The sequence below is a fragment of the Protopterus annectens genome, chromosome 1.part0, assembly GCF_019279795.1.
Source record: "Protopterus annectens isolate FY-2018-M chromosome 1.part0, PAN1.0, whole genome shotgun sequence".
Classification (NCBI taxonomy): Eukaryota; Metazoa; Chordata; order Ceratodontiformes; family Protopteridae; genus Protopterus; species Protopterus annectens.
In genome coordinates, this window is record NC_056725.1 from 141,485,482 (window position 1) to 141,511,859 (window position 26,378).

The window sequence follows — 26,378 nt, forward strand, 5'->3', positions numbered from 1 at the left end:
CTCAAGCCACTTTTTTGCCACTCTGTTAACAACAGTGTCTTCCAGTGCCCCTTACTCATAGTAATTCCCCTACAGACAATTTAGTATTTTCACACATGCAATTCCCAAGGCAGGCTGAGAGAACTGTATAATTCTCCAAAACTTTCTTCTTCACATGGTAGTACTGTCACCACCCTAGATATGGTTAGAGATCATCCATTCACCAAAACCCTCTTGATCAACAGCCATATAATAATAATAATAAATATGAATAGCAATGTGTGGTACAACCTGGTCCATGAGAAGTGGATACCAGCAGCTTGACAACCTACAGCGTTAAACAATACTCTCTTCTCAAATAATAAATATATAAACACCAGACACAAGACCTTAAAAGTGAATAAATAAAATTAGAAAATAAAGAAGCTAGACAGTAATGATACAAATTAAATATGCAGTGATAAATATTCTTGCATAAAGAACAGAAAAAAGTAATTGCACTGAGAGAATTCTTAAAGAAGAAAACTCTTCCTACTGGTACTGAAATGTTGTGACTGACTATAGCTGACAGGATACTGACCATTAACTGAGTACTATTACTAAAAGATTATACAGGCAGACTGCAGACAGCAATTTACAGAATGCAAGTTCTGCAGCAAGGTCTCAGCTGGACTGACTTTACACACATTCAGCTGAACAAAAACTTTACAATTTATCTTTTTCCATGAACCAAAGTTAATTACATCAGCTCAGTTTTCTCAAATAGAAAGAATAACAGGATTTTGCATATTACTGTTAGTTCCTAGCTCTTTTTTACAACCTTAATTCAAAGCCTCCTGAATGACAAATAATTTTACAATTGTCCATGCAATTACAGGCACGCAAGCAGTCCCTTTCTGAGTCACAAACATCTCTTAACGATCACTGCACTTTCCATCAAGATATGATTATAGGCTTCAAACTTTAAGAACAAATACAATTATCTTGTCTCTCTTAACAGACTATAAAAATGCAATTTCACAGTGTAGTTTTCAATCCATGTTTCAAATGGTTTCAGTCTGAATTAAGGAAAGAAGAAAAAATATAAACACTGCATTTTACAGCAGCTGCTCACGATGGAATCACAGAAGTCACTGGATTTCCTGCTAACAGCCTACTCACTGTGGTTGAGCAACCTCACTGACAGATTAGTACAAGTTTCCAGCGAGAACAATGGAAGCACTTGAATAACTAACCCAAAGACAGAATGGGAAATTATTAAAGCTTCCTATAAATATATACAATTATAAGTGTCTGTGTGTATCTGCACACCCACCATAACATGGAAATATGTCAAGAAATATGGTAAGCAAGTTCAAGACTAAAACTTTTATCAGTTTTTAGAAGATACCCTCATATTGGGACACAAACTGTTGCTGTCCAGTTACGCACCACCCCATGCTATTTTGATAAAGGTAGAAAATAAAGCAGAACAAATCACAGACATGCCTACACAGGACCATGTACTACCCTTGTTGATTAGGATGGAAAGCCAAAAGGTGAAGACTATATTCCTATATCAATGGAGAAAAATGCTTGAAGAAGCACTGATTACAAACAGGATCTTATCCTGAAATTTCTAACTGTAGAAGTATGTATAAACACAAGACAGGATGAAACATCTGAGATGTAATGGTAAGAAAAAAAAACATTTTAATTGTCTTAAGTAAGTACATAAACAAGCAATGCAGTTTATTAAGATCTGATATGATAACTGTCCTAAAAAATCTGTATTTACTCAAAATTTTAATTTCCGTAACACTTAAGATTTAGACTTTGGAACAATACGAGATACAATATTATAAATAAAGAAATCAAACTAAATATATCTATTAATACATTTAAATATAGTTCAGATTTTGTAAAACAACTCAAAGAAATTTTAAAAAGTCCTAACTGAAAAAAAAAAAAAAGAAAAATATTTTTTCTGCTCAGACCCCCACTGATTAACAATTCCACATGTACATGACCAACTGGACCATTTGTTCATCAAAAGTTATACCTTACAACCAATTCATTCTTTTGGGGTGAGATATTACTGCCAGATGTGGTGTCATCAATTTCAGGGATCAGAAATTTCTGCTTAACCCTACTTTGTCCTCTGTATAAGCTTGATGATGTTCAAGGGTTGTGTGTACAGTGGGTCTTAGCAAGGGCGTGCCACCTGCTTTCATGAGTGAGGTATATCACAAAAGGTCAAGCACCGCCCTATAAGCAAACACCTATACTTGGTCTCTATTCACCAGCAGGTACTACAAGGCAGGTAATGTACCCAAAACATGGGTGTCTACCCCCTTCCCCCAAGAAAGTAGAGCAGGCATTGCCTTATTACTTCTTTCTTTTCCTCCAAAATCTCCTCTAGCACCTGGGTCACTAATATAACCCAGGGCAACTGGGCTGTAGCTAAGTTTTTTATCCCTGTATGCCATGGAGCTGCCCAAACTGAAAAAAAAATACAGAAATAGGTAAAACAACAACAAACATGACACTGAGGAATTAAACTGTAACATTTATAACAACTAAAGTGTTTTTCCTGTCCAGCTCCATGACAGCCAGTCAGAAGAGGGAGTGACTATGCACTTGTAGGTGTGTTCTGGTGTATGACTTCTTTTCTAGGAGGTTCTTACTGTACAAAACTTTCAAATGTTTTGATTAAAACTGACCATACCTCTTCTCACTTGTTAAAGAACTGTTGTAGAAGATCTGCCCCTACCTCCTTCGACTTGTTACATATCTGTTGTGGAAGATTTGCCCCATCTCCTTTGACATGTTACATATCCATTGTAGAAGATTTGTCCTACTTCCTCTCACTTGTTACGTACCTGTTGCAGGAGATAATCTTCTTCAGACTTAGAGATGAAATTTGGGACATAGTAGACAGTTGGAGGTGCCTGAAATCCAGAAATATGTAATTTTTAAAACAAAAAGTATGTAAAGACTAAATAGTGCAGGAAGCAACACCATCTCTCAAATAGCATCATACAGCAAGTCATTTCTAACAAATATAGCACTTAAAAAGTAGCGCTAACAATTACTAATTATAAAATGAAAAGTTCAGGTATGTCGCACTGACTCCACTGGAGTAGACAAATGGGCTCTGACTACTCTGTCACTGATCTAAATTTAAATAGTAAGCATGTACACAGGAGGAGACAGCTGAGGATGTGGGAAGAAATGCTTGATAACCTGATTAAATTATTTTTAGGCATTTAATTACTGCAGTGCAACTCTGCATGGAGACATGAGAAAAATTAATTGTACAGTGATCATATGGTCAGACACTGTGCTAACTCTGGCATGTGACGTAACCTGTGTAGTTGCCCCAAACCATTGCACGAAGGCCTAAGGCTTCAGGATGAAAAAGATTATATCTACTTTTCAGAATCCCAAATGATGTCCCTATATCCCAACCACCTTTCCAGCTCAGACATCAGCTACTACTGTCATAGGACCAGGATATGATTTAAAGGAGCTGGGAGTCTGGCAGAACAGCTATCTATCAGATGTCCAGACTGGTGGCAGCTTGACTGACTGTGTGACTAACAGACAGATACCCTGACTGATAGAAACTCCAGTGACTTGGGCAAGTGGGAGGGTGGCCTAATGGTTAAGGTTTTTGCCTTACAAACACAAGGTACAGGGTTTGAGTCTCACAAGAGATAACTGGCTAGGTTTAAAATGACTCACAAGGGCAGTTAGCCTAGTACTAATCTATGAACCTATGAACTTATTAATACACCAATATAAAAAGAAAATATTTTGTGAAATTAAACGTTATTCTTGTGTTACTATTAAATTTGTATCTAAAATATGCAGTCTAGTTTACTCATAAAAACTACTTTATAACAACTAAACAAGTATAATAGTTAATTAAAATATGAAGGAAAAGAAAATAACCTCTATGATATAACTTTAGAATGCCTGATTTTCTTATAACACAAGCACTGCTAACATTCTATGTTTGGAAAACTTGACTGCATAAACTCCTGCTTTATCTTCAGTAAAGTATTGATAAAATTCACCAACAAACATTTTCTGAGATAACATGTCTCTCAGTTTATTCCACCAGTGATGTTCAAATTGCATATTACATACAGGCTAACACAGAAGGCCTCTGGCTAACGAAGTTCGCAGATGACTGCAAACTAGGAGCTATACTCGAGTCCCCAAATGATGTGGACATCCTACAGAGGGGCCTCACTGAGACAGCTGCCTGGTGTCAGAGCCATGGTCTCAAGCTCAATGCCAAAATGTGCACTGTTATCCCCTTTGGTAAAAACTCTGTACGCATGAACTACCACATAGGCAGCAATCTTCATAACACCGAATGTGTGATAAAAGACCTTGGAACCTAGGCGGACAGTAGTCTCTCCTTTGATAATCACATTGCCACAGTAGTCAGGAAATCCTTCTACATGGCACACCTCATCACAAAAGGGTTCTTCTCCAGGAAAAAAGAGGTCATTGTTCCCCTCTACTCGACACTTATTAGACCCATTATACAGTACAACACCCCTTTTGGAATGTACCTCACAAGACATCTGCAGCAGCTGGAAAGGCCACAGAAGAACCTCACAAAGAGAATTACTGGCCTCAAACAGATGGCCTACACTGATCGTCTCAAAAAACTCCAGCTTTATTCTGTAGCATATCGCCTACTGCAAGGTGATCTCTGCCTAACATATAAAGCTATGTCAATTCTAGAGCTGTTGGACATGCTACACCTAAAGAAATCCCAATCCCTCCAAGCTACATGCTCTAGGGACCTAAACCATGTCACCACAATAAACAGGACTTGCTGGAGGGATAGATTCCTGTCCCAGAGACTTCCCATACTCTGGAACAGGCTACCCATCTATGTCAAGCAAAGTTCCTCATTAACACTCCAAGAAAAATCTTGATGAGTGGATGGGAAATAGGAAATACACCCCAGGGATCACTTCTGTGGCTCTGCTTGACAGGGGCACAGGAAATTAACTTTCTTGGGTTGGCATAAGCTAGGAAACTTTGTTGGCTAGGCTTACTTAGGCCTTTGGGCCGATAGCCTAGTACCTACCTATTAACCTACATATAAGCAATTTTTTTGAGTTATTAGCACAAAGATAAAATTGCTGGGTGGAAAAGATGTTATTTTACTGTATTATATTCCCTTCCTGGCCTTCTAAATTTTGTGGATTTTTTTCTCATTGGTATATATGTAAAGAAATTTAGCCAGGTGACGGAATCAAAATTCTCTGGTAGACAGTATTTTCAACAGGTGTTATACAGAATCTAATGATTTTTTTCATAAAATGCATATATTATGCTACTATTTACATGCAATACAATGCAGTTGATTTAAACTTATGACCGAACAAACACACAAAAAAATGCAAACTTCTGCAACAACCACAACAGGCCCTGGAGCTTAAACAGTTTTAAACTTCTAAGTATCCCAAAACACATGATGATGTAATCATTAAGATGCATTTTTTGAGAATTTTGCCCTGAATTCAAAAACGACAGATGTGAACTCTTAACTATAGCCACAATACTGAATCTCAAAGTATAATTCACAAACAGGGCTCCAGATAATGTCATCATGAATAAAGTACAGTTTTGTACCTACCATAAATGTAGATGTCCGATAGACATGCAACTGCAGTCATAACATGTGGGTTGTCCTGCCTCAGGCAGCCCTCGGTCGGCCGGATTCCAAAGTCTGGGTCCGACGTCGGCTGATGTCGCATTTCTCTCTGACGTCAGAGCGGCTGGAGTATATAAGCATCAGCCAACGCCATTTTCTTCAGTGTTTCTTGCCCCAGATGCCAGGTGCCCTCCAAGGAAGGCTGTAATCAAATTGGAAAACAAAAACAGGATTCCAAACAAATACATGAGCAATAAAACAAATACACCATAACAGATATCCCCAGCTAAGAGTAAGGGGGATAGGAGTGGACCCTAGGCATAGAGGGGTATGGAGGGAGGGAAAACCCGACTGCAGTTGCATGTCTATCGGACATCTACATTTATGGTAGGTACAAAACTGTACTATGATCTTCAAGAATGCAACTGCAGTGATAACATGTGGGTAGAATACCATAGCTTAGCTGGGGGAGGAGTTATGCTCTAGGAAAGAGATGGTGTGGCAATCAAACCCTGCAGGACTGCCGAAGCAAAGCCTGCTCTGGATCTGGAATATAGAGGGAGATTGTAGTGTTTGGAGAATGTATGCACGGAGCTCCATGTAGCAGCTTCTAGAATGTCCTTTGTAGGCACCCCTCTTAAAAATGCTGTAGAGGTGGCTGTAGCTCTGGTGGAATGTGGTCTGACATAGGCTGGAACAGTCTTCCCATGAAAGGAATAACAGAATTTGATGCAATGTCCAATCCATTTAGAAATAGTCTGTTTTGAAATTGCTTTTCCTTGGACTGCAGGGGCGTAAGCTACAAAAAGCTGTTCAGACTTCCTACTGGCCTTGGTTCTGTCCAGGTAGTATCGGTTGTCTATGAATGTCCAAGGTATGTAAAAGTCTTTCCCCCTTATTCTCAGGATTGGGGAAGAAAGCAGGCAGATGAATGGCTTGATTTAGAGAAACCCTAGATACCACCTTTGGCATAAAAGTAGGGTTGGTCCTTAATGAAACCCTGTCTCTGTGGAAAATAATAAAGGGTGGTATTGCCATTAGGGCCTGTAGCTCCGAAACCCTTCTTGCTGAGGTAATTGCCAACAGGAAAGCTGTTTTCCATGAGAGAAATTGCAAGTCAACTGAAGCTGCTGGCTCAAAAGGAGGTAGAGTCAGTTTTTCTAAGACAAAATTGAGGTCCCAGGCTGGCACTGGGGCCTTTCTTGGTGGCTTAATGTTCTTGATTCCCCTGAGGAATTGTCTTAGTAAGGGGTGAGAGAAAACAGGAGGATCAGTGCTGTATCTAGCTGAAATAGCAGATGTGTGTATCTTTATTGAAGAATATGAGAGGCCGCTCTGCAACATATCTGCCAAATATTCCAAGATGAGTGGGATGTTCAGTAATGATGCATCATGTCCCTTGCTGGTATTCCAATTGCTGAATCTTTTCCACTTCGCTAAGTAAACCTTTCTGGTGGATGGTCTTTGAGCCTCTGTTAGTATCCGCTGAACTTCCTTGGAGAGGGATAAGCTGAAGTTATTTATGGGATCTCCCAGGCTGTTAGCTGCAGTGTCTGAAGGTTTGGATGCAGTGTTTCAAAATTGTGTTGAGTCAAAAGTAGAGGCCACTGAGGGAGGGCCCACCTCCTGGTGTGACATATGCTCCGTAGTAGTGGGTACCAGTGTTGTCTTGGCCAATCCGGAGCTATTATGATTCCCTTTGGCTTCTCTGCTTTGATCTTTAGTAATACTGAGGTCATCAGTGGCAGAGGTGGGAATGCATAGATTGCTAGGGAGTTCCAGTTGAATGAAAGGGCATCTATTTTCCAAGCCTTTGGATGGTATGTCCTTGTGCAAAATTTTGGTAGAAGATGATTGAGGTGAGAGGCAAATAGGTCCACTTCTGGCTTGCCCCATGTTGAAGTGAGTTGTCTGAAAGCCTTCGGATGTAACCTCCACTCGTGTGGATCTGTGAAATTCCTGCTTAGGCTGTCCGCCAACACATTGTCTTTTCCTGGAACAAACTGGGATTGTAACTGGATGTTTAGACTCAGTGATTTCTCCCAAAGCTGCATTGTCAGTCTGCAAAGGGGGTAAGAGTGGGTGCCCCCCTGCTTGTTTATGTACCACATCACAGTGGTGTTGTCTGTCCGTATCATTAAATGGCCTTGCTGGAGTTGGAGTTGAAAAGCCTCGATAGCATGCATTACTGCTAGCATTTCCTTTTGGTTTATATGCAGATGTGTTTCCTTTGGAGACCATTGTCCTTGTATAAACCTGCCTTCCATGTGCGCCCCCCATCCAAGGTCTGAGGCATCTGTAGTCATGGTTTGTGTTATCTGTGGTTTTTTGAATGACATACCTGTGTTTTCCTGGCTCACCGAGGCCCACCATAGGAATTCCTTTTGTAGGCATGGAATGAGTGGTATGATTGTCTCCAAGTTGTTGCTGTGTTGAGACCAAATGCTTTTTAGGTACCATTGAAGCTTTCTCATGTGTAGTTTTGCTAATGGAACCAGTAAAATGCAGGATGCCATGTAACCCAGGGCCTGTAGGAATCTCCTTGCAGTCATCTGGGTGAGTTTTGCTAAACGTTTGAAGTATTGAGTTAACTTCGCTTGCTTGTCTTCTGTCAGGTAAGCCATCTGAGAGGTTGTGTCTAGCTTGGCTCCTAAGAAGATTATTTGCTGGGATGGCTGCAGTCTTGACTTTTGGAAGTTGACTGTGTATCCCAGAGCTTGAAGTAATCGTATGACATAATCCAGGTTTTTTGTCAACATCAATTTGTCGTCCGCTTGTATGAGGCAGTCGTCCAGGTACGGGTAAATCTGTATACCCTGGAGCCTGCAATGAGCAATTACTGAAGCCAGGCATTTTGTAAATACTCTGGGCGCAGTAGATAAGCCAAATGGCAATGCTGAGAATTGATAATGCTCTGGCCCTGCAAGAAATCTGAGGTATCTTCTGCAGCTGTGTCTGATAGGGACATGCAGGTATGCCTCCTTGAGGTCCAGAGTAATCAGCCACGACTCCTTGCCCAGCATGGGAAGGAGTTGCTGTAGAGTCAGCATCTTGAACTTTGGTACTATGAGAAAGGTGTTTAATGCGGACAAGTCCAGTATTGGTCTCCATTGAGATTCTTTTCTTGGAACAAGGAACAGTCTTGAGTAAAACCCTGTTCTTGTTCTTGTTGTGGAACTCTTTCTATTGCTTTCATTCGAGTCAGCAGAGTGATTTGCTTGATAGCCTCTGCCCTTTGATGTTGTGGTAGATTTGGCATGCCTTGTTTTCTTGGTAAGGTATGAAAATGAAACCTGTACCCTCGGTCTATAATGTCCAAAATCCATTTGTCCTTTGTCAGTCTGTGCCAGTTTTCTGCAAAAGAGATAATTTCCGCCCAAGGGAGCTTCTAGTTGTTCCCTGGTAGGCGGTAGTAGAGGAAAGTCATTGAGTTTGTGGTTGTTGGGCAGGTGAAACCCCTCGTCACTTCTTTGGTTTCCTGGCTGCCATTGTCGTCCCCTGTAAGGGCCTCTGTATTGGCCTCTTCCTCGGCCACGTCTGTTCTTACCCCTTTGAAACTTTTCTGGATTAGGAAAGGACCAGTTTTTGAAGGCCAATTCCTACTGAATCTGGGGGGGTTGAACCTGGAGGAAATCTTTCACAGTCTGAACTGATTTTGCTTTTTCTTTGATGGTCTTTAACACATCCTTAGCATTTGCACCAAAAAGCTTGTTCTTTTCCAAAGGTGCATCCAGAAGTTTTGCTTTTACATGATCTGGTAGAGGTTGATCTTTTAACCAAGCATGTCTACGCATCACTGCCCCTGTCATAGCTGCCCTACATGAAGCTTCCAGTGCATCATATCCACACTGCAGGAAGTGATTGCTTACTTGCTGAGTGTTATGTACAGCTTCCTGCAAAGTCTTCCTGTCTAAAGGATCAGGAGAAGCTAATGTTTTTTGTAAATCTTCTAAGAGATAATCCTGATATTGTAACATATGAAAAAGGCAATTTAAAGCTCTCATAGATAAGGTAGTGGAAGTGTAAACCTTTTTACCCCATCTCTCTAAGGACCTTGCTTCCCTGTTGGAGGGCAAAGGATTTTTAGAGGTGGAGGCTGAAACTCCTTTAGGCCCCTGTGAAATAGTTTCCAAATCAGCAATATGGGCCCTGAATAAATGGGAATGAGTTTCTGGGACCCTGTAATACCTGTCTGGCTTGGCTGGAGCAGGAGGAACAGAATCAGGGGTAGCACTAGAATCAGAATACAAATCATCCAGAACATCAAGTACAGGAGGAATAGCTAAGGGCCTGTGCTGAGGCTTCTTAAGGAAAGTCCTAAGGCGTTTCCTAGAATCAGAATATTCCTGGCCCTGCCACTTGAAATGTTCCCTCATGGTGTGCAGAACTTCCCCAAAAGAAATATCCTCAGGAGGAGAGGCCGAAGGTATGGAATCTTCTGCATCCGAGTCCTCATAGGTCTGGAAGAGCTCTTCCTGGCTATCAGAGTGGACAGAGGCCTCAGAGTCTTCCTCTGAAGGAGAAGGGTCAGAGGGTTCAACCCGGGGCCTTTTATCAGGAGGAGGCTGGGATGCTCTCTCAGGATGGGCCTGTGAACCTCTGATCATGGAAATTAAATCAGCAGCCATGGACATAATTTGTGTCTCCGGAGTCGGCTGAGGTAAGGATTTGGAAGCAATAAGCTTAGTTTTGCTGGCTGCCTTAGCCCTAGTGTAGGCCTTAATAGACATGGCCATAGGAGGCCTGGCAGCTCCACGTGCAGGAGTGACCTTGTCTACAGCAATGGTCTCGGGCATTTCCTCGGTTACGGTATCCGGAGGAAAGTCTATAACTGGCGTCGGAGAAATATCTGGAATCGGAGTCGTCGGTAATGCGGTGTCTTCGGTTTGGAGCGGTGGAGAGACCGTCTCAGAGGGAACCGGAGCACTCGCGCTAGGTTTTGGCGTGGAGTCGGTGGTAGACGCGGGCCGAGGATGTCGGTCCCAGTCTTTTCGCTTTTTGGGAGTTTGCGATGTCGGAAGATCCGACGGCATGGTGTAAGCAAATTTATCGCCGAAAAAATCTTCAGCGAACTCCGCCCGGCGCCTGAGAGTGCGCTTGTTGAAGCGAGCACAGGCGGCACAGGCCGAGACGTCGTGGTCTGGGCCCAGGCAAGGGAGGCAGTAAGAGTGGAAATCCTTATGAGGTATTTGTTTACCACAAAAGACAATTGTTAACTTTTTCAGTAATTTCTGACATCGGCTGAGGCAAGAAAAGGTCCCCAACGGGGTACTTAGCTTTTTTGATGACTTTGGTATCGTAGAATACAGGAGCTGACCGACCGGCACTTGCGAACTGCTTCTGCTTCGGGCACCGCGCAGCAAGAAAGACTGAAGAAAATGGCGTCGGCTGATGCTTATATACTCCAGCCACTCTGACGTCGGAGAGAAATGCGACATCAGCCGACGTCGGACCCAGACTTTGGAATCTGGCCGACCGAGGGCTGCCTGAGGCAGGACAACCCACATGTTATGACTGCAGTTGCATTCTTGAAGGACATCTAGCTAAGCACCACAATGAAGAGTGTTGTCATGTTGTGGCCTTCCAAGAGCGGTTTGTTGCTCCCAGTCACCTGACACTGTGCTGATGTCAGGCAGAGAAAAGAGTGGGGTGCGAGGCTTGACACGTGGGTGAATCATAATTTACACATTAAATAAACATAAAGATGCGGACATTTCTGCAGTCACTGAAACCTGGTTCAAAGCTGTAGAGAGCACCCCAGCCTTACCAGGTTACACATCCTACCAAACTTTCAAACCCCAAATGGAGGGCTACAAAGCCAAAGGAGGTGGAGTTTCAATATTTTTCAAAGGCATGCAGACCTGCAGGCTGGTCAAACAGTATGACACACAGGAGATACTCCAGGTGCTGTTAACTGTTGATAAAACACCTGTTATACAAATCATAGCTATCTACAGACCCCCAACCATGACTTAGGACACCCACTCCACCTATCTAGACTTACTTGAATCCATCAAGATTCAATCCTCCACCCCGATCCTGGGCAACTTTAACTACCCAACCATAGAGTGGAAAACCTATTCTAGCCCAAACACAAACACCCACAGATTCCTTGACTTTGTTAATAGCAATACATTGGATCAGCTGGTCGACACCCTCATAAGAGGTGAAAATATCCTGGACCTCATACTAACCAACATGAGTAGCCACTGTATCTCCCCTACAGTGCCCTGCTCCTTGGTAATATCTGACCATAAAGCGATCACTTTCCAAGTCACCATCTCCCTCTGACCACCAATCCCCCCCCCTCCCAGCCAGGGTCAAACAAAAAACTTTTCCAAAGCTGACTATAACCTCCTGAGAGCAAGAGCAGGTACAAGCAGCTTCACAGCCACCATCATTTCAGTTGGAACTAGTGCTAATGTCCAAGCCTACACCAAAAAACTATATGAGCACTACAAAGCTGCATGGACTCAGCAATACCTGACAGAATCAAATCATCTTTGTCAAGGAAGAGTAAACCTGTCTGGTGGACAACAGCAATAAACAAACTCTATAATAAAAGGAAAAAATTGCAGTTCAAGACCAAGAAGGAGCAAGTGCCAAGTTGGAAGCAATCACTCCTTTGTCTGAACAAGCAAATAAGGTCACTGGTGAAATCCCCTAAGGCTAACTTTGAGTCCAAATTGGCCACATCCTCTAAGGACATCTGCTCTGAACTGGTGGTCAAGAACACCGCATACACAAATGCCGTAGATATAGCCAACCTGCTGGCAGACAGAGTCAGTGAAAATTTTACTCCCCCTTCTCACCCATCAGTAAACCAGGACACCCCCAGCACTTGCCCAACTCCCTTCACCATCAGGGAGCAGGTCTCTAATGCCTTCTCAAAGGCAAAAAATAGAGCCTCCATGGGTCCCGACAACATCCCTGGCAGAGTCCTGTATGAATTCAAGCATGAGCTCTCAACACCATTAGGCATCCTATTCAACCAAAGCCTGAGCATCGGCTTCATCCCAGCCAAATGGAGGACAGTCACTGTCATCTCTCTACACAAAGGTGTCACATCTACTGACCCAGGCAATTATAGGCCCATCAGCCTAACTAGCCTGATCTGCAAGGCCATGGAACGCATTATCATGGCCCTTATAAACAAGGACATTGGCAACCTCCAAATGCTTGACCCCACACAGTTTGGTTTTGTCAAAGGGAGATCATGCCTGTTAAACTTGGTTGACTTCTTCAAAACAGTCACCAAAGCCACTGATGAGGGTAAGATGGTGCACACTGCCTACCTTGACCTAGCCAAAGCCTTTGACACTATTCCCCACTCTGACATAACAGATGAACTCTCCCAACTAGGTATCAATCCATATGTTAAACAGATGGGTAGCTAACTGTCTCACTGATAGAACTCATTCAGTCAAAATAGGGGAAGCCACCTCTAGTAGTAGATCCGTAACGAATGGCATACCCCAAGGATCAGTCTTGGGGCCTCTACTGTTTAGGATATACTCTTCTGAGATGCAAGCCAAAACCTGAGGTCTGTGGCTGACCAAATCTGCAGCTGACTGCAAGCTGGGTGCTGTCTTAAATTCTCCTAGTGATGTGAACATCCTCCAAGAGGGTCTTACCTAAACTAATGACTGGTGCCAGAAGCACAGCCTCAAACTGAATGCCAATTAATGCATCATTATTCCCTTTGGGAAAATGACATCCCCACTAATTATCACATTAATAACAACGTACTAAGCATGCAATCAGTCGTGAGGGACATGGGCACCCAGGATGATAGCAACCTGACTTTTGGCCACCAAGTTGTCTCTGTTGTATGGAAGACTTTCTATATGGACCACCTCATAAGTAAGGGTATTTCATCCAGGAACAAGGAGATCATAACATCTCTGTACTCCTCTCTTATCAGATCCTTTATACAGTACAATTCCTCCTTTAGCATACGTTGCTAAACACATGTAGCAGCTGGACAGACCACAGAGGTTCCTGACCAGTAAAATCCAGGGTCTCAAACACATATCCTATACAGATAGGCAAAAAGCCCTGTCCTTCTACTCAGTCTCGTACAGACTGTTCAAAGGAGACCTGTGTCTGGCATACAAGGTCATCTCAGACCCAGCCTTGATGGAATTGCTGCATATCAAGTCGAACTATACTTGCCTAGTCTGTGACATTAATAGAACATGTTGGTGTGATAGAGTTGTGTCTCAAAGAATCCCCCATCAGTGGAACAGACTCCCTCTCCATGTCAAGCAGAGTACCTTACTACCCCTCTTTAAGAGGAACCTGGATGACTGGATGTGAAACAGAAAATATACCCCTGGGATCCCACCTGTGTCCCTTATGTTAAGGGAAAACAGGTGCTGACTTTGTGGGAACATGGGCAAAATTCTTGGCTAGGCTTGTAACGGTTGCTGGGCCAATAGCTTAGTATTGTCCTATGTACCTACAGCACTAGCACCACTCTTCTGAACACCTGCAGTTACACTATGGCACACATCTGGTTACAGTACGCAAGCTTCTTGACACAGACGGTTCTCACTTGCCAGTCAGCAATGCACATTGTTCTTTTTTGAACACCTGTTTAATTATGAGCTTCATCTTGCAATGTGCTGACTGACAAGTGTGGATCAGCTTTTCTGCTTTCATCTTCCACATCAAGCCAAGAAGATTGTTCAGCATTAGCAGATATGCCAAGCTGCTCACCAGTAATCCTGAGTGAATCTTTATCAGCCACATATGCCTGTTAATAGTCACAATATGTAATGAAGCTAATCAGAGAGCTCTTTGTCTCATTTAAACCCAGATATGAAACCATACTGTTCTTTATAGTACTTAATCCAGAATTCCTCAATGACCCACAGACTAACTGTGTGTGAAAAGTACTACCAAAAGCTCTTGGTAATAAGTGATCACATTTTTCTTTTTGTTTTCAGATGGGACAATGTTGCAGTAATTTGTGTTGCTGTGTCACAGTTCTTGGATCTCCAGTTCCATACCCACCCAGGCTGCCTTCTGTGCAGAGTCTGCATGTTCTCCATCAGTTTATGAGTGGTTTTGCTGGATGCTCCAATTTTTTTTTAAAACCTAAAGACAGTCTGAAGGTAAAACAGTGAACTTCCAAATTGCTTGTAGGTGTACTGGCAAAGTGTAATTTTGTGTGTGTGTGTGTGTGTGTGTGTGTGTGTGTGTGTGTGTGTGTGTGTGTGTGAGTGTGTGTGAGTGTGTGTGAGTGTGTATGTGGGTCTATGTCACATAATTGAACTTCCAAAATTTTAAACACTATATGTTCGAACTTGGAAGTTCAAAATGTGATAACATCGAAAACTCAGAACAGTGAATTTTTTCCCAGGGAAAACACACACACAACACAAGCACATCAAAAACCTAATAAACTTACACTAAACCTTAAATACACAACTATCTATGCACTAACCTTAACCCAAACCCTAACCCTAAGGTCCGTCACCATCGCACACTTACCTTACCCGCACCCTAACCCTAAAGTCTGTCACTATTGCACACTTACCTTACACCCACGCCCTAACCCTATAGTCCATCACTATCGCACACATACCTTACCCGCATCCTAACCCCAACGTCCGTCACACTCACACACTTACCTTAACCCGTTACGTAACTTTCCCACCACAGTGGAGAAAATATCGAAGCCGCAGAAACAGCCAACTGAATTCTTTCCCTGGGAAAGAATTTGTATTTCCGCGGCTTCGACATTTTCAATTTTAGAACTTCCCAGTTCGAAATTCTGGTATTTGAAAATCTGAACGGTCGATTAAATGACATAGACCCGTGTGTGTGTGTGTGTGTGTGTGTGTGTGTGTGTGTGTGTGCGCGCGTGTACAAGCATGCACATCCACCGATGACAGAGAGCATCCTGTCCAACAAAAGTTCTTTGCCTTTTACCTGCTGAGTATCCAAAAAACTTTTAGTCCCTAGTAAACCTGAATAGCATAACGCAGGTATTACAAAATGAATAAATAAACATATATACCGCAGCATCCTGTAAAATTACCAAGAAAAGGTATGAAAGATTTAACTTTATTTTGTTTATATTTGTTACACAGGGTTACACACTGACCTGTGTGGACCTTTTGCAGGCCTGTCTGATGTTACAGATAAAAACAAATGCAAAGATGTACATAAAAATATAGACAAATCAACATATATTTAAGCAGAAGCCCCATTAGCATATCAACAAAAAATGTATAGTGCTAATATAAAATGTGAAACAGATAAACTTGTGATTTTAGCTTCCTAGTAACTGGATGCATTCCTGACGATAGCACCAGGATATCACTGCGACAAAACAGAAAGCAGAGATGGAGGAGTGATATTTTACCCCAGCAATTATACACCCATCAATTTTACCACGTTCTCTGCAAAATTTCAGAATGAGTCATAGTGGAGCTTACTCCATGACCTCTTGCTATCAGACTAGTAAATGCAATGGTTTGTAAAAGTAGATGCTTGCCTGCTCACTCTTGCAAAAGAAGTGACAGCTAAGCTTGATGAAGGACTGGGCACGGTGCACATCTGAACCTTGTCAAAGTTTTCCATATGGGTGTTATGGCAAGCTAATCCAGCTCAGGGTCAGTGGTTATGCAATCAAATGTGTAATTCAGGCCTTACTGGTCATGCAGTAAAATGGGTAATTCAAGGCTTACTGGTTACACAGCCAAAAGGATAATTGGTTAAACAGAAAAATACAGCAGATCCCAATGGCAGATTATTTATCAAAAGCTACTAATGTAACCACTGGCATGTTAGAGAGACCTGTGCTGGGATGTATCTAGTCAGTCTTTCCTTTACAGTCATAAAAGTAAGAAAAGAATTATGATTCTGATGAAGGCTACAGCAGTCAGCTGAAAGCACTCGGTCTGTTTGGATATTAAATACAAGCTACTGGTATTTTACACAGCCTGGTTTGTTTTTTTTTCTTTTTTCTTTTATTTTGTCTAAGAAAAGAATTATGTCTGATTAAATACTGGAAAAAAGGACACAGTTCAGTAACAACATGAATGGTTAAGTATTCAAGGCAAACAATGAAATTAAAAATTGTAAAACAATACTAAGAAAGTTAAGTTTAGACTAATGTATAATAAATTAAGGTCAGAAATGTATTCTCGTTAGCAGATCTAATATTATAAGGCTTATCTGGTCACTTATGAATTCATTCTACACTTGTATTGTTCACTGACTGATCTTGCTACTGAATAATATGAATTTTTAATAGCCTTAAAACTCATCACTTACTAGAACTAGAAAAGTTAGAGAGATTCTACACTAGAATAACAATGAGACTGGAAAATTCAATTTACTCAGAAAGACCCTGTTCGTCAATCACATTTCTTCATACCCTAGAGACTTCTCAAAATGCTTTCAGTTTAACATATAAATGGCATATTTGATCCATCCCATTTTGAAAACATATGTATGGAACATGTGGCAGATAGAGCAGACACTAGATACGGAAGCCTGTTTAAATAGAAATAGCAGAAACAAATGGGACAGCTACATTACTCATAATGGAAACAATACTGCAGAATCTATAAAATAAGGTTTATTTAATCTCTTGCAGCAAACTAAAAGAAACATAATATATTAATTGAAAATAGATGGTAGCAGTACAGGATTGTTACAATCAAGTATCTAGAAATGGAAGACTGACACCTAAACCTGTTAGGAGTATTCCTCCAGAAAGCTAGGCAATAGTGTTATGTTTCTGTGTAGTAAGATGTCTTTCAATTTTAAAAATTACACTGAAGAAAATTAAAACAGACAAAATGTGCACTTAACAATAATGCAAGATCTGTAAGAGGAGGTCCTTCCGCAGTAACGTTATGACTAATGACCCCGATGGTAGGGTAGCTTGGAGAATAAAATCTTCTCAGAGTATTATTATTCCCAGCATACACATACTGTTCCATGCTGTTTCTGTGCAGTTCTAGACTGAGCAAAAGCTATAAACTCACGAAAACTACTTTAAGATCAAAATCAGCAAAAGGGCTTTTTGAGCAAATCCTGATGGAAGGGACCTTTGGTTACTGTAGATGGACTATAGACCATTTCTTACAACTCCTGGGTTATGATAAAGTACAGCTGTGTCAATACAATCATTATAGCAGTAGATTTTCAAACAGAAGGCTCTATGCTCTGGTAGTATTTGTTATTCATGGTGAAGTAAACAGAGGTGGATGTCTGCCTATACAGAGCTTTCAAACATCTCATAATGAAGCAGAACTCTTCCCCTAGCTCAGGACATTAGCCTGATACACAGATGAAAGACAGAACAGCACAAGCCATTTTCATTTTTTTTTCTTGGTAAATTACCAACAGGTATGCCCTGGACAGAGGCATGAAATGCCCCTGTGGTCATTGGTCTAACTAGCCTTTGCAGTACTTGAGAAATTCAACTTCTGGTCTTTGGTTAAGTAAGAGGTTAGAGTCCTGGAAGTGTCCCGAGGAGCTTAAAAGGGTCCAGTGAGTGACAATCAAGAAGTGAAATCATCTTCCAATCTAGTAAAGAGCTGAGATGGAAGAATGGCGAAAGAGACTGACAGAAATGGGCCCAGAATCCCTTCCTACCAAAAATGGAAGACGGAATTCCTTCAGGTTAAACAAAAAGAAGAGTGGCTACTCCTTGAGATAGGTGGACGGCTGCTTATACTGCAGCAGTGACACTTCTATTCACACATCTATTGATATAGTGGGTTAGCTCACAAAGCTGTACTATATATTCACCATAAGGATTACTACTGTGGGATTAATTTTTTCCAATACTGACACTGCAGAGCAGCATAAAGGAGGCAGTGCACTCCAGAATGTGCCATCCTTCAGATGAAATGTTAAAACAAAGATCCCAACTACCAAAGTTGGTGGTAGCTCAATGGAAAGAAAAGAAAAAGCATCTGTCCTCCAGCCCTTCTTGCATGGAGTCCTGGAACAGAATTTTGCAGTTGATTTCAGACAGAAGACAAAGAAGTCTACTTGAGGAACTCCCCACAGATGAATCAGTTCTTGGAAAACACTGGGATCTAGCTTCCATTTGTGAGGGTATGTTCTAGTCCTGTTCAGCTTGTCTGCCACACAATTTTGCTCTGATGGAAGGCAGGATGCCTGTATAGTGAAATTGTACTATGAAGCTACATCCCAAGATAACACGGCTAGTCTGCAAAGGGGGTATGATCTGATTCCCCCTTGACTGCTGATGTATCAGATCACTGAGATATTGTCTGTAACAACTTGAAGGGACCAAAGATGGTTCAGAGAGCTGAGTGCCTTGATCAGAGCAAGCATCGTTTTGATATTTATGTGCTTGTATCTGTCTTTGGTGTCCCACACCCCCCTGTACTTGTATCTCTCCTAAAACTGATCCCAAAGTAAAGTCTGAATTATCTGTGGTGACTGACTGCTTTGAAGCAGTGAGGGAGAAGGGAAGACTTGGATTGAAGGATATCTGTTGTCTCCACCAAGTGATTTCGCTTCTGACAAACTCCAGTACTGGGATCTGAAAAGATAAAGGGTGTTGATGCTGGGACCAAAGAGATTTCAGATACCACTGTACCATTCTCATGTGGAGTCTTGCCAAGGGTATCATGAGAATCATAGATGCCATGAGACCCAAAATACTCAGGCACTCCCTCACAATGACTGAAATCTGAGCACAAAACCTTAGAAATAGATCTAAATACACATCTATTTTTCCTATGGAAGAAAAGCTCTTTGAACTGAGGTGTCCAGTTGATATCCCAGGAACACAATCCTGTGTGAGGGGAGTCAAGAAAGACTTTTGAGTGTTCTCTTGGGATGTTAGCTTGTGCAAGAGATCTTTCACCCAAAAGAGAGATTCCTGACATTTTGAATAAGACTCTACAAAGATAAGCACATCATCTAAATACAGGAAAATGTGGATACCATGTAGCCTGCAATGAGCTTCAACTGGAGCTAGACACTTTGTGAACATTCTAGGTACAGTGGATAGTCCAAAGGGTAAGGCAGAGAATTGATAATGGGATCCAGCACACACAAAGCCTTAAGAAACTTCTGAAATCTGGATGAATAGGAATGTGATAATAGGCATATTTTAAGTCTAGTGTTACCAGGAAACTTGAAACAGAAAGAAGAGGTAACAGGTTGTGAAGTGACAGCATTTTGAATGTAGGCACTATCACAAATATGTTTATGAAAGAAAGATCCAGAATTGGTTTCCAAGTATTTTCTTTCATTCTTTGGGACTAGGAACACCTTTGAATAAAACCCCTTTCCCATCTGGGAATGAGGAACTGGATCTATCACTCCTTGGGACAAGATGTGATGAGGAACAGGTGGAAGTAAAAAAAAGTCTGAGCTGCTGGATGCGGAAGGAGCCTTGGGAAAGGATGAATTTCCTCCCACTACCATCTGTAACCCTGATGAAATATTTTCAGAACTCATTTCCCTAAATAAATATGTTGCCAACCAGAAAAATGGGGATTCAGATTTTCTGGAATAGAAAAAGGCCCAGGGTGGGAGGGGGTCACAAGGTCTCTTGAACAGCCATTCAGACTTCTTGGAGTGTCCTTGGTTTTGGGAGGCTTGAGACTTCTTTTTGAAACCTCCTTGGCACTTCTCAAAATGTGTCTACCTGAATTCTGTTGAGACTCTTTATTCTGATTTTTGCCATAACTGGATGAGACAATATGGAAAAGGAGGGCTGAAAAATCTTAGACATTCCCTGGATCAGTCTGCCCCTTTTGATCACATGTTTTGATCTCCTCTGCAGCAGAGTGGCCAAACATTAAATTGCTATCAAAGGGAGAACTTAAAATCTAATTTTTATCATCTAGGAGGTTCTGAGAATGCAGACAAGCAAACCTCCTTAAAACCATACCAGTGGCCATAGCCCTATAAGATGTATCAACAGAATCATACAAACACTATAAACAATGAGTAGTGACCAGTGCAACAGAAGAAACTAAGTTATTTACAGCAGATTCTCCTTCACAAGAAGAGAAAAGAAGTTATGTACTCACCATAAAGTTCCATGTGAGTTGTTCCATCTTGCCTTCATTCTTCACTGATGGGTTCAGAGCTGATCCTCAGCTCTGACATGGCTGACTAGCAAGCTCAAAGTTTTCCAGTAGCTTGAGACCTAGCCCCCTATCCCACAATGCACTGCTGGAATTACCTCAGATCTTGTTTGCTGTGTACCATATGCTGATACTATAATTATTCTGCCTAGGAATGAAGACACATTGAGAAACCAAGATGAAGACAGCCTCCAGGTCAACTGCCAGCCAGGAGGGGGAAAGAGGGAGGGACATGAGAATGAAGGCGAGATGGAACAACTCACGTGGAACGTTATGGTGGGTACATAACTTCTTTATGTGAAGTTGTTCAATCTCGCCATTCATTCTTCACTGATGGGTAGTGTCCCTAGCACCCTAACCCTGGGTGGCTCATGGAAGTGCACTCTTCAGAACCATAGAACCAAATGAAGCCCTGTCCCTGGAGGCCTTATCCACTTTGTAATGAGTTATAAAAGTGTGAGGTTTAGACCATGTTGCTGCAGCACAAATGTTGTCTAGAGGTAATATGGCTTGAAAGGATGAAGAGGTAGAAACTGCTCTGTTTGAATGAGCCTTCACCTTACTAGACAAGGGCATGTTATGGCAAGAATAGGTGTAAGTGATACAATCCGACAGCCACTTAGACAGAGTTGTTTTGGCAACTGGTTTACCTTTCCTGGCCTCAGAAAAAGACACAAAAAGCTGATCTGATTTCCTAATCTCTTTTGTTCTGTCTAGATAAAATCTAAGCTGTCTGTGAACATCAAGTTTGTGCAACATATACTCCAATTTGTTGGTGCGAGTAGGGAAGAAAACAGGCAACTCAATGACTTGATTGATGTTAATCTCCGAACATACTTTAGGCAAAAAGGATGGGTTTGTCCTGAGAGATACTCTATCAGCATGAAAGACCATATAAGGAGGCTTGATGGATAGGGCTTGAAACTCTGACATTCTGCGGGCTGAAGTGATGGCTACTAGGAAGATAGCTTTCCATGATAAAAATTTTAGCTCACAAGATGATGCAGGCTCACAGGGAGGAAGAATGATGCGAGATAACATAAAATTCAAATTCAAGGGAGAATAAGGAGTCTTCACTGGAGGCCTCATGTGAAAGGAATCTTTTAGAAAAGCTTTAGACAATTAGTGAGCCATAATATTCAATCCATCAATCCCTAGATGGAATTTAGATATAGCAGCTAGTTGTACCCGCACCGTAGCAGCCGTTGCTCCTTTGTTGAAAATTTCTATCAAGAATTGTAAAATAGAAGACAATGGTGCTTGGTAAGGGTCAATATTATGGTAGGAAGCCCAAATGGAAAATCTCTTCCACTTACTACGATACAACTTTCTAGTGGAAGGCTTATGGGAAGCCAACAAAATTTGACTAGTGTCATGGGAAAGATTATATAGCCTGGCTATGCAGGGAATTGGAGCAGCCAAGTGGTTAGCTTCAGTGTCTGCAATGAAGGATGGAGATCCCCTGACGGATGTGTCAATAAGTCTGGAATTGGGTCCAGGATCCATGGGTCTTCCAGAATGTGATGGTAAAGAAACGGAAACCAAATCTGCCAAGGCCAATGAGGGGCTATAAGGATGACTGTCTGTCCCAGCGACTTTGCTTTCTGTAAAAATCTGGGTATCAGAGGAATTGGGGGAAATGCGTAGAGGAGACCTGGGGGCCAATCGTGGTTAAGAGCATCTCTCAGGGACTGACCTGGCGGGGGGAATCAGGGCAAAATAGCTTCTGCATTTGTTGTTGATATGACTGGCAAACAAGTCGCAGGAAGGCTGGCCGCATTTGCGGAAAATCCTGTCCGCAATCTCTTGTTTGAGGGACCATTCGTGGGGCAATAAAATTGTCCTGCTCAGGTTGTCCGCTATGACGTTGGATTTGCCCAGGATGTGCATTGCTAACAGAAAGCGCTGGGATGACACTGCCCACTGCCATACTCTGAGGGCTTCTCTGCAAAGGGGGTAAGACTTGGTCCCGCCTTGCTTGCTCAGGTACCAGACCACTGACATGTTGTCTGTCTGTATTGCAGTTGTCCCTAGAGGAAGAGAGTCCTGAAATTATTGCTACGCTAGAAGTACTGCTCTCATCTCCAGGACATTGATATACAGATGTGATTCTTGATCTGTCCATGTGCCTTGGGCAGTCTTTCCCTGAAAATGCCCCTCCCTCCATCAGGGAAGCGTCCGTGGTCACAGTGGCAACCGGAGGGGGTAGCATGAAGGGACATCCTACTGTGACATGAAGAGATGTCAACCACCACTGAAGATCCTTCTTGCAAGAATTCATTATCAGGATTGTGTGATTCATTGGAAGTTCTTGGTAAGACCATTGCGTGAATAGGAACCACTGAAGAATCCTCATATGCATCCTTGCTAACGGGATTGCCAATATTGCTGCTGCCATCAATCCTAGTTCTTTCAATACCTCTGCAGCTGGTGCTCTCTTCTTTGATACCAAGGACGTGATGTGTTGGCGAAGAATACAAACCCTTTTTGGTGGAAGACAAAGAGTGGTGGTTGACGTGTCTAATTCTGTCCCTGTAAAAACAATATGTTGTGATGGCAACAAGGCAGACTTTTCGAAGTTGACTGTAATGCCTAGCCGATTGCAGAGTGTCAAAGTAGCCTCTCTCGCTTGAAGAAGTCGATGCCTGGTGGTGGAGGTAAGGAGCCAATCATCCAAGTATGGAAACACCTGGAATCCTAGACACTTCAGGTGAGCCGTGACTACTGCCATGCACTTGGTGAACACTCTGGGAGCTGTAGTGAGACCAAAGGGCAGAGCTCGGAATTGATAAAGATTAGCTTCCAGCTGGAAACGCAGGTGATCCCTGGATGGTCTGGCCATCTTTATGTGGTAGTATGCATCCTTGAGATCGATCAAGCACATCCAATTGTCTTTCCCTAAAAAGGGAAGTATGGACTGTAGTGTGACCATTCTGAACTTCTCTTTCCTCACAAATTGGTTGAGTCTGCTGAGATCCAAAATGGGTCTCCAGTCCCCTGTTTTCTTTGGAACCAAAAAAAATCTTGAGTAAGTTCCGAATCCTGTTTGGTCTGCTGGGACTGGCTGGATGACTCTTTTTTCAAGGAACCGGTGTACCTCTATTGTTGCTTGTTCCCTGTGACTGCGTGGAACATCCGGGATTTTTTTGACGGGATGGGGCTGGGTGGGGAACGGTAGGAAATACCCTCTGGAAATGATACTTTGTACCCAATTGTCATTTGTTATATCTAGCCAGGCTTCTGGGTACAATGACAAGAGACCCCCAACTGTCTCCAGAGTAGGACAGCCGGGCCTCCCATCAGAAGCGCTGATAGGACTGACCAGAGAAGTGATCTCTGTCACCATGGTGTTGCGAATCCCCTCTGCCAAGAGGGTGGTGTCGTCCATTGTAACCCCCTCCTCTGCCTCTGGGGGGGGGTGGCTCTTCACGTGTGTCTTGAAAGGCTCCTTGGGCTTTCCGGAACCACATCTTTCCTCCCCTCTGACCTTTAGGATAGGGTTGAGTGGGTGTGGAAAAATGGACTCCGATGGCAGACAGAGTCTTTCCTTCTTGTTCACACCTCGTCAAAGTCTCCTTCACCTTTGGCCCAAACAAGGATGAGCCGTCAAATGGGGTATTCGTAAAGGAAGACTTGAAGGGTTCCGCGAAGGAACAGAGTCGCATCCAGGCATGCCTATGATGAGCAGTTCCTGTACCTGCAACTCTACTCGAACCATCAGCTGCGTAAGATACGAGATGCATGGACGAGTTAACTATTGAATTAAGGGTAGCAAGCTGGGTAGCAACTTTGTAGGATACACTCGTAGCTACAGCACCCTGAAGAGTATCTCCCAACTCCTTAAGGAGATCTCTCTGCAGTCTGGTAAAATGGGTCAAGTAGTTCAGTGATCTGAGTGAGAAAGTCGCTGAACTAAACATGCGTTTCCCATATCTATCCATGATCCTGGATTCTCTGTTAGGAGGATAACTAGACGAGGAAGTCTCAGACATTTCCTTTTTGGTGGCATCAACAGGAACTCCCTTGGTCAAAAAGGACTTATCTACGGGGCAGAAATATACTTATTAGGCCTCCTAGGGACAGGTTCCATAGATTCTGGTGACTCCCACGCCCTACGAGAGACCAGTCCATAAGCTCATCGTAGGGCGGAGACACCCAAGAGGTGGAAGGTTGAGACCCAAACGCCTACAGGAGAACAGACTCATCCTCAGTAGAGATCTTGGACTGCCAATCATCCTTCTGCATAAGAATTTCAAGAATCTCCGCAAAGGAGATGTTCTCAGAGGGGGATCTAGGGGACCCTACTGATTCATCCAAGTCGGTGTCTGATGTTAGAGACGCCTGTGGGGAGTCCAAATGCCTCCTCTTGCATAATCTCATCCTGGGAACTTCTTCAGGGGGAACCTCTGGAGAGGTCTCAGAAGAACAGGGAGTGCCCTGTGGGGCTACCTGAGGCTCTGGGTCTCTACGCTTGGGATGACCGGAGGAAACAGAAATGGACACAGGCACTTTAGGGGAGGAAGAGGCCAGGCCTGGAGATGAGGAAGTCTTAGGAGACAACACTCGCCTCATGGCTTAGAATGCACCACGGCTCCGATGAGAAGGAGTTGACGGATCATGAGGAGCCGCGATCCCCTCCCGCACCGATGCTGTGGGCTCTGAGCCCGAGGTAGGAGCTGAGCTCACCTGAGCCGAAGCCCCAAGAGGAAGAGTCGGCACCGACAAGTCCCTGCGACTATCCTTCCCAAACCCGACCGGAGAGTATCGGCTCCTAGAGTCCCCGGTCGGCGCTGAGGATGTCCGAGCAGATGGAACCGACAATACCTGGAATAGGTGTTGGCTCCAAGGGATCCACAATCATCAGGTCAGCCTCCTCCAGGTCTGAAGGTCCAGTATGGCTCGGAGGAGGAGTAGACAATTCAGGAGTAATGGTCTTCGGCTCCGACGGTTGGGTCTGAGCCGACAGCAATTTAGCTAGGCCTGGTGCCTTTAAGAGCTTCTGAACCAGCCGGTCCATATCCAGATCGGAAAGGCTGACTGAAGACCTGGAGGAGTGAATAGATGGCGCCGATTGGAGAAGTGGAGAGGGAGGTTTTTCAGCAACCGGTTCCAAAGCAGTGTCCCAGGTCCAAAAAGAACAGACTGTCGGCTCTGAAGACAGCGGAGCCGAAGTCACAACACTTTCCAACTTTTTCCCTTTTTTTGTCTTTGATTCTGAGGAAGATTTGGATGATTTTCTGGTCCCTTCCTGGTCAGACAATGCCTCTGTGAAAGGGTGTTTAATAATACACCTATCAACTAACGTCCTCTTCCTTTCTGCAAGCACTCGAGTGGAAAAAGAGTGGCAGATACTGCATGACTCCTGCAGGTGCACCTCACCCAAACAGTACACACATTGCACATGGGCATCCATAACGGACATCTTTTGTCCGCAATCTGGGTAATTCTTGAACCCAGACTTAGGATGCATTTCCCTTTCTTCAGACATAGCAACTAACTTCCTGAAAAAAAATCACAAGATCAAAAAACACTATTTAACTATATAAAAATTGTTTAACTCAGAAATGAGTAATCTAATAATAATATTCAAACAGCCCAAAAGGGGCAACTCTAATATATCTAAAGGCTCT

General features: G+C 42.9%; 1 protein-coding gene across 1 annotated transcript in view; it reads right to left on the reverse strand.

Moving 5' to 3' along the window:
• Positions 1-26,378, reverse strand: part of ALKBH6 (alkB homolog 6) — a 501,071-nt gene that overhangs the window by 404,261 nt on the left and 70,432 nt on the right. The window contains exon 3 of the mRNA XM_044090272.1: positions 2,841-2,909. Within this exon, the coding sequence (XP_043946207.1) occupies positions 2,841-2,909 (69 nt within the window). The remainder of the gene's footprint in view (positions 1-2,840; positions 2,910-26,378) is intronic.